Source organism: Acartia tonsa, chromosome 7 (assembly GCF_053477335.1).
Source record: "Acartia tonsa isolate MP-2025a chromosome 7, ASM5347733v1, whole genome shotgun sequence".
In the NCBI taxonomy this organism is placed as follows: domain Eukaryota; kingdom Metazoa; phylum Arthropoda; class Copepoda; order Calanoida; family Acartiidae; genus Acartia; species Acartia tonsa.
In genome coordinates this window covers 9,184,096-9,201,388 of record NC_137266.1, presented here as the reverse complement: position 1 = coordinate 9,201,388, position 17,293 = coordinate 9,184,096, and the positions used below count along the sequence as shown (strand labels likewise).

At 30.0% G+C, this 17,293-nt stretch overlaps 1 protein-coding gene across 1 annotated transcript in view; it reads right to left on the bottom strand.

Moving 5' to 3' along the window:
* Positions 1–17,293, bottom strand: part of LOC145324786 (igLON family member 5-like) — a 130,069-nt gene that overhangs the window by 27,697 nt on the left and 85,079 nt on the right. Inside the window, exon 2 of the mRNA XM_080167424.1 lies at positions 10,205–10,350. Within this exon, the coding sequence (XP_080023550.1) occupies positions 10,205–10,295 (91 nt within the window). The 5' untranslated portion in view covers positions 10,296–10,350. The remainder of the gene's footprint in view (positions 1–10,204; positions 10,351–17,293) is intronic.

The following is a 17,293-nucleotide window of genomic DNA, read 5'->3' as shown; positions in this document are numbered from 1 at the left end:
TTTTTCTGGGGGCGATTTATCTTGGGAAGATGTGGTATCCTTCCCTTAAATAGTTATAAACCTTCCCAGAACAAATGAGAAGATGCACTTTAAAGGAGAACTATATCGGGTAAGTGGTTAGCGAGATTCTTTACTACAGACCCAGAAAGCTTACTATGCTATGAAATAGGATTATGTAAGCATACTGTAAATTTATACACATTCCAAAACAAATAAACCATTTTGAAGTGTGTTAACAGGTATGTTAAATGCTGAAAATGTATTGAATTTAAATTATGTGTTACAAACAACTATACATAGGTTTAGCCCTACATTTTGTGTTTACATTATATTCCCATTTTGCATAATATCAATAATCTTTAAATATTTTTTGGCATACTTCAAAGTTAATTGTGCTTAATTCCAGGGACTTAAATAGAGAAAATAATGGCAGGTATAAATTGATGTACAGCCCCTTCTGTTGATTACAAATAGTGGCTGAAACGTTTGGACACTCAAATTAATGAACCAACTAATCCAAATACATAAAGATGTTGTAAGGCCACCGAATAAGAAATCATTATTAAAAAACTTTAAGGACTAGTGTATTAAACAGCCCAATGTCCCCTTTCTCCCTGGCTGTTCATATTTTTGTTATTCATGCTCAAAAAATTGAAGAAATATTTTTTTGCATTTCTTAGATAAAACTAAATAATCTAGATACTAAATAACTTTATTGTGAGCAAATTAGAAGTTCTCTATCCCTAATTTATCTATTGTACCCTCTTAAATAACTGCACAATGAGTCTGCAATTCAATGTTGCAAAAATTATAAATAAACATAATCATATTAAATGAAAAGAAATCATATACCTTTCATTTTAATATATATAAAAAATATATGGCAACATCCATAAAAGCGAAGCTTTTAAATGATGGGACAAACGAACAAAAAATTGTAGACCGAATGAACTGAAAAAGCAGCATATTAATACATAAGTCTAAACAAAGTTGTAAATAAATTTGTTGAAAAACTTCTCAAATACAGGAAACTATTTAAGTATATGCTTATATTTTAAGGACTTGATTATAAAGATGCTTCGCCTATAACTTTGTACCTTTTGGTAATAGGAATCACTATTCCAAAAATCAGATAAATAGGATATTTATAACATACAAAATTTAGTTTTCAAAAAAGTAAAAAAAATCATATTGTTTCAAATTGACGTACGGACTTTCTGGTAACGATTTTGGAGTTGCTAAGCTTCTTAAATCATACCTAAATGTTATGAGAATCATTTTGTGCTGTTTGATATTAACTCCTACAGTGCACAAAAAGAATGTTGAACAGAATAGTGGAAAATTCTATTGAAATTGCATTAGAACTCACAGGGATCTAAAGGGATAAGACAATGGCCGATAAATTGATGTACATCCCCAATGATGATACATAAATTTATGCCTTCTATAGATTAAAATTAGTGGTTGAAACGTTTGGACACTTAATAAACCAACCAATCAAAATTCACTAAAGTCCCAAAGTTTTTTAATCCAACGAATAAGAAACGTTTTTAAAAAGTTTTGGGACTATTGTAATAAACAGCCTATTGTCCATGAAAGGGAATCATAACCACTTTCTTATAACACTCTTGAATTTGAAATAAAATGTGGGGGAGGAACGTATTTCTTTGTAGAGGCGATTTCTCTTGAAAAGATGGTAGTGGTATCATCCCCCAAAACAGTTATAAACCTATGTGAAGCTATACTGTAAACAAAAACCATATTGGATCAGCAGTTAGCAAGATCCATTCTTACAAACAGACAGAGACAGACACAGATCCTGTTACATTTTTTAATAAGAAATAGCGAAAATATCAACTATTTTACGGAAACACTGTTTTTAACTAGCTAATGGAAATGGACCCAGGGTGGGATAGGACATTGAGATGTTTATTACACTAGTCCCCAAGGTTTTATAATAACTTATCTTATAGTTTTCTCAGCAACTTTGTGGTCTTTTATTGACTTCTATGGGTTGGTTCATTTATTTAAGTGTCCAAACGTTTCAAATTCTAATATTAACCTACAGAAGGCGTTATTTTGTGTATCATCACTGGGGATGTACATACATTTATTGGCCATTGTCGTATCCCTTAAGATCCCTGAAATGTAGCCAGGATATCCTGCATACCCAATTACAAAGGTTATTAATGCTCAATTAAACCATGCAAACGTTGGTAACGTTTGCATTACATTTTTATTTCTAAACTTTTTAAATGATTTTAAGAAATATCCTTTATAAAAGTAATAGGATATTGTTGTGTGTCTGTCTGTACCGAAGTATCTTGCAAGCTGCAAAACTGATATATTTATCCTTAACAGTGTCGCTTTGCATAGGTCCTGGGAAGGTTTAGAGCTATTTTTTGGGACGGTTAAGCCAAGCTTCAAAAAGAAATCAACCCCTAGAAGAGAAATACCAATAGATATTTTCAAGTGCCGCTGGGCAACGCAACTGTATGACTTACAGGACTTCTTTGCCGAAACTGTTTCTTTTTAAAACTACAAACTACTTCGCCCCCACCTAAAGAGCTCCTATAATCCTCTAGGGGCGTAGCCGCTAGTAGAATAAAATGATATAAAAACTCCGTCATGACATTTAAAGCTATGTAAATATTGCAAGAATATTAAATAAAAGGAAACCATAAATACGCATATATAATGAATATTATTGCAATGATCCTGTATTTTCAATTAAATTATTAACATTGCATTGCAAACTCTATTGACGTTCATAGAAGTAAAAATATATTTATAGGGATTAACCAAATAATTTCATAACATTTTCCTTTCTAAGCTATGCTGCTCTTGGTTTCAAGAGGCTTTCAAAAAGCTACAATAATTAATTGCAAACATTTGTTCTTGTTATTATTTCGGCGATTTCCCTCAAAGTGCCTAGTGAAGCACAATAACTTTTGTGTTTTAGTCTTTTACTCTAGATTAGGTTAGGTTATATGTGTGGGGGGCGATTCTGTGGTTGCCAAGGGACTAAAATATTTCAAAGGTCTTATTTGATTGTGAGTATGTTGGTTAGAATTAATCAATTGGCTGATGAAACAATATATGTGTTCTTTATATATTTACTATCGTCTACGCTTCTTGAGGCTTCTAGGACACTTTTTATTTGGCAAGAGGTGGGGGGTTTGAGTCGCCTCTTCCCATATTCTATTATAGTTTAAAAAAGAAAAAAGTAAAACAAAAATTGGGAGCTTAAATGATTTATAGGAGGGTTGTGGTACCATCCCCGAAAATAGTTATAAACCTTCCCAGTTCAGCTGTTGGCAAGGTTCTTCATTACAGACAGACATCATGTTACTTTCATATTGTAAGGGTTAATATTATTAAATCTCCAAATAATTACAGTACAAAATTTTTGCATATAATGATGAAGCCATACTCAACAATGCACACTGATCCGAAAACGGAGATTTGGGTCAACAATTCGTTTTTAGCCGTTTTTTGGCCGATTTTATTGCCCAATACGGCAAATTGGGGGTTTTAGGGGTCAGGGAGTCCATTTACGAGAAAAAAAATATATGACCTTAAAGGTCAAAGACCTTTAAAATGACCTTTAAAGTCTGATTTTGCAGTTCTCGTGGTTTTATTGGACATTTAGGGGGGAAGGAGGTGTCCAATCAAGGCGACACTGGAATACGTTAATATAGGGAATTGCATTAGCTAAATTTCATGTGAAGTAAAAAATTTTGTAAAAAAAACTGGTTTTGCACCAGCTGAATTTCAAATTTTCGCCGTTATTTTATTTCTAGTTTTAACCCATTTATATAAATATGTATATATATATTGTTAATGTTAATATATTATATTATTAAGACATACTTTTAAAAAAGAATTTATTTGATACTTTAAAGTCTTGCAAATTGTAATTTTTAATTAATGAAATATTTACAAATTATGAAAGCCCAAAAAATGTGTTTATATTTGAATAGAGCAAACGAACACACATATGAACGCACACACATGAACACATAGTTTGACCAATCAGAGGCAAGAACGTCCAATGAGAACTCAGGATTTTGGCTTCGACCAATAAGAGACAAGGACCTATGTTTTGACCAATCAGAGGCGAGATTGGATGGAATTGAGATTATCTGGATTCTATGTATATTTTATGACAAACATGTTATTTTTTTATTATTACGCACAAAACGAACAAAATCGGATGCCATATATATCGTGAAATATGAAGCCAATTACAATACCAACAAATTCTCTTTAATAAACATATAGGACACTCAGGTTATACTCAATAAGAAAATTTTGCGAAACTTACCCTATGTTAAAAATTGATTAGGTAAAAAAAACCCACATTTTTGCATTTTGTTACATTTTTTGTGTTATAAATTTTTTTTGAACTTATATAGGACTTATTTTAGTTGGACAATTTCCAACATGCAAATATTTGATTTTATCACATTTAAGCAAGTATAGCCAATTTATCAATGTCAACAATACCTTCTTAGATTTTAGGGTTCTGCAGCTTTGGCCCCAAATTATTTCAAAAAATATATTATCAACATGGGTTAATATTTAAAATAAAGGTGGCCCAGGATATCTTTGAAGGCTGGCAGGTCAACTTTTGTCTAAATTGATGGGTAGGAAAAATTAAATTGTTGACTCCTCCAGACCAGTGTGCAATGCATAAATTCCGCAATACTTAATAATTACTAAATATGCTAAGAATCAAAATAAATCAAGATTTTTTCTAAATAATATGTAAAATAAATCATATTAAATCATACTGCAATATATTAATTACTATTCTAGAATAAGGTTATGTTCGTCCGTCTATATGCAGCAGACATAAATTATCGTTGATTTAGGGATTTTAGAATTATCCTATTGATTTCAAACTTGCATGATGATTCCTATAAAAGTTTATGATATTATTATCCTATTCAAGGAACAATGATTCCAAGGACAACAAAGTACAATATTGAAGCGAAGCTTCTCTATAATCAAATTGTAAACATGTAAGTCCTGAAGAAGTAACCTGAATTTATGCAATTTTGCAATAAATGCATATAAATTTAGTTTAGACCTATAGATCAATATGCTGTTAATTAAGTTATAACACTCTACAAGTGTTAATGTTCGTTTTTCCTACCATCTGATTTAAGATCTTCGCTTTTATAGATGTTGTCATTTTTGTTTCTATATGAAGAGAAAAGATAAGCTGTGAGTACAAATTAAAAGACTTAATACTTATGTTTATGGCCCAATTTTCAGGTCAATTTTCTCAACTTTTCAAGGTTTTTTCATCATCATATATGTTACAGTATGGCTTCAAAACCGATTAATATCCGCTGGATTAGAACAGGTTCTCAGCTATACTGAAAAATCATGTAGATAATCGTATTACAGGCAATTTTTTACAAATATTAAAATGAAAATCATAAGATTATTTCCAGTTTTGCTAAACAGGGCTTTCGGCCCCTCGGGTTACTGGTTTTGATATCATATTTTTTATTTAATATCTACGAGAAGCTGTCTATAATACGATGCGATAAATAACTATTCCTAAACTATTTGGGTCTTCTTTGTGTACATACGAATAGTTGAGAGAAAGGAAAATTATTAAAAATGGATATTTGGATCAAAGCCTGTTCTAATATTGAATGATAAAAGAATAGCTGGATAGAAAGATGACTGGATATGGATGATGGATAGACAGATATTTATAAGCTAATATTGAACAAGAATTTTGAAGGAGTAAGATAAGATAAACTATAAGATTATGTACAGATTCTCAAAAATATATATTTTTTCATCTAATATTAGGCGTGTTAATGGGTTATAGGGGTTTTATCTATCCCTCAGACAATATAAATTTAAAGTCCCCTCAATTTATTAATCTAATAAAAATCATGTTTTGTATGTTATTCTGTACGTCAAGATTAGACTAAGAGATGATTATTAGAAAACATCAAAGTGTTCATTATGGCTTGAATAATTAAATTAGTTTCATAAAACTAGAATTAAACTTTTACTATCTCCGTAAAACTGTCTATAATACGATGCTATTAATAACTAGATTTCAAGTTTACTATTTAAAATACATATTTTGGGACACCTTGGACAAACAAGAAGATATATAATTTTGTGAAACACCCAGCACAGACAGGAAGATATCTAATATGAAGATTTTGTGAGTCACCCAGCACAAAAAAGAAGATATCTAAAGGTGAAAATTTTGTGGAACACCCGGCACAAACAGGAAGATATCTAAAGTGAAGGGAAAGATGAAAAGAATGATTTGGGGGTAAGGAATACTCCAAATATTCAAGGCTCTCTTGCTTGGGTTGTTCTTACAATTCTGAGAAATTTATATTAAAATTAAAATATTTAATGTATAATTTTTTGTTGTAAAAAGTTACATGAAAAAGGTTAAATTAATGAACAATTATGCTTATATAATAGTTTCGGGAAGGTGATATGTTCAAATCTCGGTCCGACACCACGTCATAACTAAAGACGTTAAAATGGTTCCCACTGTTACTATGTCAGATGCGCGACGTAAATTGTTAGAGTGGGGGGAATGCCTTGGCCCAAAACAGGCGCAACTCGCTACCATGCACAGTTGGGAATTCTCAGACAAAGGTCGTGCATCTCAGAGAGTTGGTTGTCTGATGGGTGAATGGACGCTTTACACCGCAATCTTAAGTATTGTATGTATGTTCCAAGGTGCGTGGAGAGAGGTCAAGTACCCGAAGCGACACCTAGCCCCCTAGAGTCTTAACTTACAGTAGACCTTATTTAAACAAGAATGGCAACATCCAAAAGTAGCGAAGCTTTAAATATCTTGAATTGACAAACAGACAAAGTAAATTATCGATCAAATGTCCAGTGGTCATAAAAAAGAGAGGAAGAAAATAAGGATATCTAAATGAAAATTATTGAGAATGACTGACAGACAGACTGACAGACAAAGTAAGTCAAATACTCAATGCTCATTGAATCTTCACAAAATGAATCATCAAAAATCAGAGATAAAAAATTATGTCAAAAAGTATAAATGAAGCTACTTGTCCTTTCATCTATCACTACAAAATCCAAATTTGCACACAGTATCCTTCAAAATGAATGGAATGTAGACAATAAAAATCAGAGAACTAGCTTTATTAGCAGCTGAGTAAATCTCAGTTTTCTCAGACAAATATATAAAGTGAATTGGACAGATAAATGAAGTGAATTATAAAGTAGCTTCCATAAAAAGTGGTTAGGTTAGAAGATACTAAAGAGAATAAATAAAGCCATTACAGAAATACAGAAACATCTTTTGGATTTGATACTGTTGATATTGAAAGGTTTACATTGTATGTGTTGAAAACAAGCAGATCTAAGATACAGATATTCTGTATATTTTGATATTTCATGCATATTTACTTTTATACGTATATTACAAACAGACAAATATTTTAAAAATAAAAAATAGGTAATTTTTTTCTTTAAAGTTAGGTATTTAGTCAAATGCGCTTATTAAGTCAAACTGTTATTAATTATGAACATTTCATATATGTATATACAAATAAATTTAATCAAAATTAATAAAATTATGACTTAAATGACCCTTTTTATTGTTTTGTTTTGAAAAAGGAACAGTTTCTTCAATTTTGATTTTATTGGTTTATTCATTCCTTAACTTAATTTATATGAAAAATCTATGAAAGGTGTGAGAAATGCAAAAACTCTAATGATATTATGAATCAATTTTTGTCCCAATTTTCAAATCAAATTATTGTCTCTGCCTCTCTCAGCTTCTTTAATCTTTTTGAAGAAAATTTAGTTAAGTTTTGGCACAACTAAGAAGATTGCTCCAATAGATATTGTAGATCTAGATGGTCAATCTGGCCCCATCTTACATACATACATCAAACTTGAAAGGAAAATTCTAGCAGACAAACACCTTTGTTTATCTATAATACAAAGTAGAATGATGTCTTTCCTTTCATCCCTTAAGATCTCGGTAACCACTGAAGTGATCGGAGTCTTCAGGGAATATACCTATTGCTCCTTTGGTGGTTTTAGGCTATTTTCTAGGGTAGTGGGACACCCAAAACCCCCCTAAAAAACTAAAAATACCCCATCCATTTATTTAGGCAGTTATTTTAAAATAAATGGCAGCACCAGAAGTACTTTTTTTTAATTACCTCTAGGGGCAAGCCCCTAGAGGCTAGTGTCAAAGCCGCTAGTTTTTTATATACGACTTATTCCAATACTTCGAAAAACAAAATTTATCGATGTTAAAATTTGTCTGAAGCTTTGTTATATTTTTATAAAAAAATAATATAATTTACCCAAGCAAAGCTATATCCAAAGAAATGTGAGTATTTAAAGCCGACTAGTCATGCGAACGAAATGAAAATCTTGCTGCCCTTTCGAACAAAAAACTTTACACTTTCTAACCAACATTCCTCTAATGTTTTCTTATCGACTGATTTAGTGAATATGAATCTAGATTTTATCTATTCTTGCTTCTGAAAAGATCAGGCATTTATGGATAAAAAGTTTGAGTAGAAAGACAAAATTCCGTCTTTATGACCCTTCTACTTTAAATATTATTTTTGGCACTTTGACATATTACATAAGACTTTGCATCAGTGGCTTACGGTATTGGGTTGATATTGAAGTTGGGATAACCTTTCTTTCCTTTTTTATCCTTAATTGTTTTAGACCCTCTTGATGAATTGCTGTGAACTCCACTGTTTTTTTTTCTTTCCACAAAAGACCTTTATTTCAAGAACTATTATCATTTCCCCTGCATTTCTTTGTTTGTTTTAGTTTGCCTTTAAATGGAATTCTAGCCTTAGTTTAGAGCATTATAACTTAATTTTTACAGGATGCATCATATTTTATAACTACCTTGAAGATGAGATAATTAAATGAAAAATAGGATATTTGCTTCTATAAAAATCCTCATAACCCTCACGTTTTTATCAGATATATAACCCCTATGCCTCAATTACAATTCATATTTTCAAATTCTGAAAGCATTCGACAGTATGTCGGAATAAGTGACAAATGATGTCTTGAAAATTATATATCTGTCTTCTATCCTACCACTTATCTATCTTTTTTTATATTTGTAACATATGTGTAACAACAAATTGAGGCTTTATCCTTGTATAAAAGTAAATGGATGCCTGTATGTCTATTTGTACCAAAGGATCTCGCTAACCGCTGATATGGTGGTTTCCCCTTTACAATATAGCTTCATATGGGTCCTAGGAAGATTTATAACTATTTGGGGGAAGGGTAGGACGACCCTTTCAAGAAAAATCATCCCCCCTGCAATTTTTTTTACTTTTTTTTCTTTAGAAATTACACTAAAGGTTGGTGGGATCGACTTGAACCCCAACACCCCCCTAAAGTGCTCCTAGAGACCTCTAGGGGGTGTAGCTGCTAGTGATGAGATATGGTAAGAATAACTTTGATTTTACCAAAAATCATCTTCCTTGCTACAACACAAAACTAACCAATAATTTCTGATTATGAAAGAAAGTATAAGAAATAAAAATCTGATGTCAAATAAGGAAACCTTTTCAACTGTCAAGGTGTCATTCTAAAATTTCAAAAATTGATTATAATGTCTACAGTAATGTCAATTTCTTTCCTTACAAAAAATGAAGGATCTGAAAGAATTTTTCATAAAAAGAAATTAAAGATTATAAAACCAAGATATTGACGGAATACTTATGATATATATATATATATATGTTAATCTATATAATACTTGGATATTTAGAACTAGACACTTAAAAAGTAAGTCTTTTCTAAAAAAAATTAATTAAAAAGTGAGTCTTTATTTTATACCTTTATTTTTGTTTATTACTTCTTATCTGGGGGTTAAAATATTTTGCCCATAGATTCATTATATCCATTATATGACCAGAAGGAATATTCCTTGAAAGCTAAGACCTAACTGGGATCTTAAGGAACAGAAAGATAAAAGGACATATTCTTATTTATGATTTAATGATTATAATTACAATAAGTTAAATGTTTTTTTTTTATTTCGAAACTAAAATCAAAATAAAAGTAGTGATGGGTTGTAAACCACCCCTCCCTTCCCCTCACCTAAAGTGCACCTAGAGGCGTAGCCGCAAGTAAATTATATTTTGATACAGATGATAGAAAGATAAGAACCTACCTTTTGTAAGAAAAAGAATTAGTAAAACCAGTGAGGCTCCTCTGCCAAATTCACAGAAATATTTGTCAATTGACTGGCAAAATACTCTCATTGTTGGGCGAGTCTGCTGCTCTCAAACTATTTGGCTCATTTTAGGCTTCTATTCTGAAAATAATAAATATTGAAAATAGGATAAAAATAAGGTAAAATATATGGAAGAACAAACACAATTTTGTATATAATGGATTAGCAATAAAAAGGAATAATAATTTTGATAAAGAAGTGAAAGTAAGAGTAATCATACAATTTAAGAGATTATTAGTTGATATATTTCAGAGAATATTTTATTCTATAAAAATATAAAAATGGATAGAATTTACATGGATATTATGACAGAGAATAAATTGTCGTAATTTAGATTCTACTTACAATTTAGGCAATGGTCTAAAGGGGGGGGGGGGATTAGATATATTGTTATTTTAGCCCGCTGCAAAATACTATAAGAATAATTGGGAAAAGTCCAAACAAAAGGGGCGATTCGTCGTATTTTTAAAATGGCTTTTTATAGGTTATTTTAGGTTAGGTTAGGATATATTGGGTTATGTGATTACCCAACAGGGCTAGGTAAATGGCCCCGCAGGGTTGGAGCTCCCCTCAGAGGCTAGAAATAGGATAAAAGCTACTGTGAAAAATACGAAGAATCGCCCCTTAAGGTGCGTTGCCACGAAAGGGACTATACACCAATAATTTCCATTGCATAATCATAAGCTTATAAACTATAAATACATAAATATCAATTAATAGGTCATAGAATCCATAAAAAATCAGTGCAATATCCTGCTACTTACAACATAATTATCCTTGTTCCATCTATCTATTTCAAAAGAAAAGGGTAAAAATGTACAAATAAGATTACAAACAACAACAAAAGCATTTTTTCCATTTCCCACAGAAGAAAATACTTAACCACAGAAGTAAAGGATATAAACTCAAATATAAATTCAATGAAAATGACTACTTCCTTAAAATAAAGTTAGCATCAGTAAGAATATTACTGAAGGTTTTTTTCATTAATTTAAAATATTACTTAAAGAGTAAGATTTTCCTTTATAGATTTTTTTTGCAATGGCTGGTTACAAGTAAGAGTGTCTATTTTAAATGAACATTAGGAGCTACATAGCAAGCAAAATTGGTTTTCTATTGTTTTATAACTGTTTTCTTTTTACAGCAAGGCTTTTTTGTACTTTTTGTGTATTAACTATTTAAATATATTTATGTATAACCTTCTTTTGAATAAATATATAACACATCGCAAATTTTTCTATACATATTTCACCATTGCTAATATATTACGGTAATATAATTTGTGTATGTTTGCCCTTAATCTAATTTTTGAGCTACATTTGGATATTGTAATCCTTGTTAATATTTTCAATCATATATTAGTATATAACTAACTTATTTGTTATGTAACTAATAATTTGAAAAGCATGAAATCCTATTATATACTCTGTTATACTAGTTTCGTTTCATAACTAAAAAAACAGCTGTTAAATTGTAAAAAAAGTCTTGTAATTTAAGATATCAAATTTAGATGCTTAGAATATAAGATTTCATTAAAATTAATTAAAATTTGTTAGTGAATATTTTAAACCTTTTATGTCTGGGTGGCAATTCTAAAAATGTTTTTTTTTAAAAGTTATTATCCTATAATATAAAGTAGCAAGATTATTTGACATTAGCTAATGACATTAGCTAACCACTGTAACGATAGGGTTCTCTTTTACAATGTAGCTTCTTTAGGTCAAGGTTTATAATGATTTTATCGGAAGGTACTTCCTACCAACCTAAGAACAAATCTAACCCAACATGCTTATTTACTTTTTCTTTTTAGAACCCCTCCTTCACGAAGCCGCTAGATTTAAAATAAGCATATAGTTGTATAGTTCTAGTACATTTTATAAAGTAATTCCAGCCAGGTTTATGTAGAAGAGCAATTGGTCCCTGGAGTCTTGAAAACAACGGTAGGGAAATGAATTTTAATATACTTGAGTATCTTTCATTTTACTACATATCTCCCTTTTTTATTTTTTTTTAAGACATAATGATAATAAGATATCTGGATCATGGAAAGGAAACGAAGTGGTTTAGTAGTATTTTCACAGTAACTTTTCTCTTATTTCTAGAAGGCTCTAACCCTTCAGGGCAATCATTAACATTTTCCTAACCTAAAATAACCAATCAAAAGCTACTGTGAAAAAACGATGAAACCCGCTACTTCGTTTTTTTTTACCAGGATCCAGATATTTTGTATTGTTATTCATTTTGTTTTTGTCGTTGCTGCGCTACTTTTCATCAAAACGAGTAAAAATCATTAAAAGTTTGTAAAAAAATGTCCTAAAATTCACATTAATAATTTTCTTGAAATTTTATGGAGTGTAAACTGAAAAGTAAGTAGTAAACTTTCCACTAAATATCTCTCTTGCTATCTATCCAACTATCTATCCAGTGAAGTGTTAACTGTGACAAACTATTGAAAATTTAGATTGCTTTTGCAAAGTTTTCTAGCAATTACAAATTACTATTCATATAATGTACATTATACATCTACAAACTTGAGTTGTTTTTACAAATTTTCACAACAAATATTTAAAATGCATAGCCAATGTCAAAATGAAAAAAAGGAAATGAAAATTATCTTTAAGGATAAGGGAAGAAAATAAACACTCCATCTTACCTCATTTTTTCTTCTTATATATTTGTTTTTAAAGTAGTAGGGTTTTTTTGTCTGATACTTAAGATTTCATTAACTACTAAACCGATAACCGATTGATTTCACATATGCTCTGAATATTTAACATTAGATTTATACCGTAGAACAGTTATAGGCTATTTTCTGCTCCCTTTGAATGCACATTGCACAACCCCTAGATTCTGGGGACGCAGCTGCTAGTTAAAAAATAAACTGCTATATTAAATTAATTGTAAAATCTTTTTTTATACAAATGATAATTTTTCACAATCGCCATCTAGCAAACCCCTTCCTCGACACAACTTATAATGTGTAAATGCCATAGATGTGAACTCATACATTGTTGAACCTTATGATAGTTTTTTACTTATTATACTCAGGGATCTAAAGGGATAAGACAATGGCCGATGAATTGATGAACATTTCTAATAATGATACACAAAATTACCCCTTTCATAGGATTACAATTAGTGGTTGAAATGTTTAAACATTTAACTTAAAGAAACAACCAATTAAAATTTACTAAATTTAAAAGTTGTTTTACCAACGAATAAGAAAACGTTATTATAAAACTTTGGGGACTAGTGTAATAGAAAGCCCATATTCTTCTTTCCCTCTACATTATACTATCTAAGCAATTAAATTTAATTATGAAAATCTTGTAGAGCTCTCTAAATATTTGTAATATTGTAAGCACATCTAAACATCAGTCAAAAGGTAAATAAACTCAAGATGATGAGACCAATGAATAATTATAACTTGATGTGCAACATACAATTTTCCTACTCTAAATAGTATTTACTAGCGGCTTTACTCCTAAAGGCACTAGGTAGGGTGTGTAAGAAGTAGACCCCTGCTAATTTTCAATTTTAGTTTTAATAAAGTCATATTTTTCTAGGAGGATTTTTCTTAGATGAGTGGCTTTACCCTCCCCCAAACTGTTATAAATCTATACGGGACCCATGAGAAGTTACACTCGGCCCAGTGATTAGTGAGTTCCCTTCGGAGACAGACAGCCATCGTTCTTTTATGCAAGGATTATTAATTTATGGGAATTTGTAACAGTTTGACTTAACCACAGCATTTGACAATATTAAATATTATTAAAAACAGATCAGATTTTACTAAATGAATTAGGAATTTAGGACCATGAGTAATCAATTATTCTTTCTTTAAAGTCTATCTTTGTTATTCTTACAAAAAAGGGGAAGTAAAAATAGTGGAGATTTATTCAACCTCAATCATTCATCATCATCATTTGGCAAATTAATAGTTAAATTGATTTTCTTTGTTGAATTTCTTTGTTAACTTTTCTGTTGTCTTTCTGGTTTTAGAGTTAATTGTTTATCAACTTTTATCATTAAACTTTTCATAACAAAATGATAATCTTTTGTCTACCTTCAGTCTATGTAATAATAAAACAATTTTGCAATTGAATAGTACTAGAATAAAAAGACGAAATTGTTTACAATATACTCTCTATACTTTATTAAAAACAATTGTTCTTTAAAAGTGTTTTTTTACAATTTTTACAAACAAAACAGAAATGACATTTTTGTTTTTTAGAAAGTAAAGTTAATAGATAAAAATATTGTTTGTTTGTTCTCAATGATTATGAGATAAAATTTTAGCACTTAATATTGCTGTTCTATGTTATTTTGTCTTTCAGTGGTAAATTTAACCTCTTAAACAGATGTTAGAATTTTAAAAAAAATGAAAACTATAATTTTTTATTGTACGTTTTAGAAATATTTATCATTTGGTCTAGAACTACTGTGTAACTATAGATGTATAACCCAGACAACTACCTGGCCTAAGTTGTGAAGATCTTTTTTCATCTGCCAGCAAATCGCTTTCTGTTTTTTAATAAGACTTGGCTAATATGTTAAGACCCAATTGAAAGTCGGCACAGAGTCCCCACCCTGTGGATTGAGTTATATATAGCTCGTTCCCCTTTTTTACTTTTACTTTAATCACAAAACTTAAGGAATTTTAGGGTAAATTGAATAATAATTTAAAATAATGAATAATGAATTTTGATATTGCAAACTAATAAATGTCTAAGAGGCAATAGAAACAAATGAACTTTAACTAAATTATAAAAGATCAATCAAACACAAAAGGTACAATTTTCAAAGTATTTTTTTCTTTAAAATTCACATTACAAATTCTAATTTGATCAATTCCGTTAGTTAATGTGATGTTAAAGAAGATTATAGTTTTAAAACCAGGTGAAAAGTGCTGATAAATACTATTATGGGGTATTGTCTATCACTTATATAAATTTGTCTCCTTTTATCATCAATGTACTTTAATGTGCACTTATTACAATAGACAATTTGACGTCAAGGAAAACTACTTGTATTCAAAGTTTAAAGATAGATAATAATTTATGCTAAATATAAAAATTGCTAGGTATACAAAAAAACTCAATAATCTTTATCATATCAATGATTTAAAAAACTTTTTGTAGCACATGCGTTTGTACTAAATGATCTAATTTTATTAATTTCCTTTGATTTATTTTTATTAATATAAGTACATGATTTACATAACTGGTTTGGCCTATACAAACTTTAATCTTGTAATTTAAACCAATAATATTATTTTAATTAATAGTTATTTTTCTCAAAATATATACAATTATTAGATTATTAGTTTGCCTCGAGGTACGGGCTAACAAAACTGGTTTTATTTTTATTATTGTACATTTTTATATTCGTAGAAAACTGGATATAATATGATTGATTTTTCAGTATGGTTTAGAACCTGTTCTAATCCAGCGGTTTCGACGAAGCCATACTGGAATATCTTTTTCTCGTATTCATTCGAATCCGGTGGATAGGAACCGGTTATCATCCATACGAAAAAACTATGTCTAGCATCGTATTATATCCAGTTTTCTACGAATATAGAAATTTATAATCATAAGATTAAAAACTAGTTTTAATCTCATAATTGTACATTCTATATCCGCGGAAAGCCGTTTATAATACGATGCGAGAAATAACTATTAAAATCTTATAAAAATAAATGTTGGAACTAAATGAAAAGAAACCAAAGAGGTGTGTTGAAACTTAGATAGTGATGTGCCTAGCAGAATTTTAATCAGGATAACTGTGTGGGTGTCCATGCTTTTAAACTTGTATTTTACTAGTGGCTACGCCCATAAAGGTCTCTAGGGGCACTTGTTGTGATGAGGGGGATGTCGACCCACATATTTAATTTTATTTTCAAAAAGAAAAAGTTAAATATTAAAAGGCCAATTTCTCATTGGAGGGTGGTGGCTTCCTCCCCAAAAATACAATGACTTGTGAGGAGCTACATTGTAAAGAAGAAACATATCAGTCTAGCGGTTAGCGACATCCATCTATGCAATCAGACTTTCTGACATCCTCTTACTTTTATTTAAGAATGATTGTATTATAAAGATGAATGGCATATTTCATGCTACTTAATCTTCTTATGAATTAATCTCAAAATCGTGGGACAACAAAGTATAAAATGATTGACCTTTTAATATTTAACAATTAACTAGTTTTGAAAAGTCATGGGAATTGTTTTATGCTTTATAAATCACCATTTTGAAATAAATAGGATCCTAATATGCCTTAAGTAATAACCAAAGCTATTAGTTAAAAACAGACAGACCAACCCTAATTATAGAAATAGCAGTTGATTTTAAATGAGAGTATAGTAGTGTGGAGTTTTCCACGAATAATCACGATTTTTTTTTTTTTTTTTTTTGGGGGGGGGGGAGTTGGGGTAGTTTATGTCCTCCCTCCCATCTCGTAAACTATAAGATATATCAAGACACACTGATATCAAAGTTTTTACCGCATTGCCACTCCTATTTACCATTAAAAACGATGATAACGGTAAATAAAACGGGTTAAATATTTTGCGAAAATGTATGCATACCAAGTTTATAACTGTAGGACATAAAGTAATACAAAGATTTTGTTCAATTATTATAATTGTTCTCTACTTTGATTATGAATTTTAAAAAGGAAAATTAAATTTATATTACTTTCAACTATATTTTTCAGTCAATTATAATAATTAACTTTCTAATATAATGTGCTAAATATAAGTACTAAGTAGTCATAGATAATGGTATTCTAAGAATATTTGGATAGTATGTTGATATGAAAACAGCATATTATTTGATAAGGATAGTTATCATACTGTATACATATGTAGGTGTTTCGATATTGTAGTTATTTCTTCATACTACGGACCCTAACATTTGTTCTGACAAACAACATCAGATCTGTATTTAATCAACTTTCTTTATTTTCTTCACTCTTACACACTTCCATTTTATTACATCAAAATATTGTTTTTACCCCGAGTTC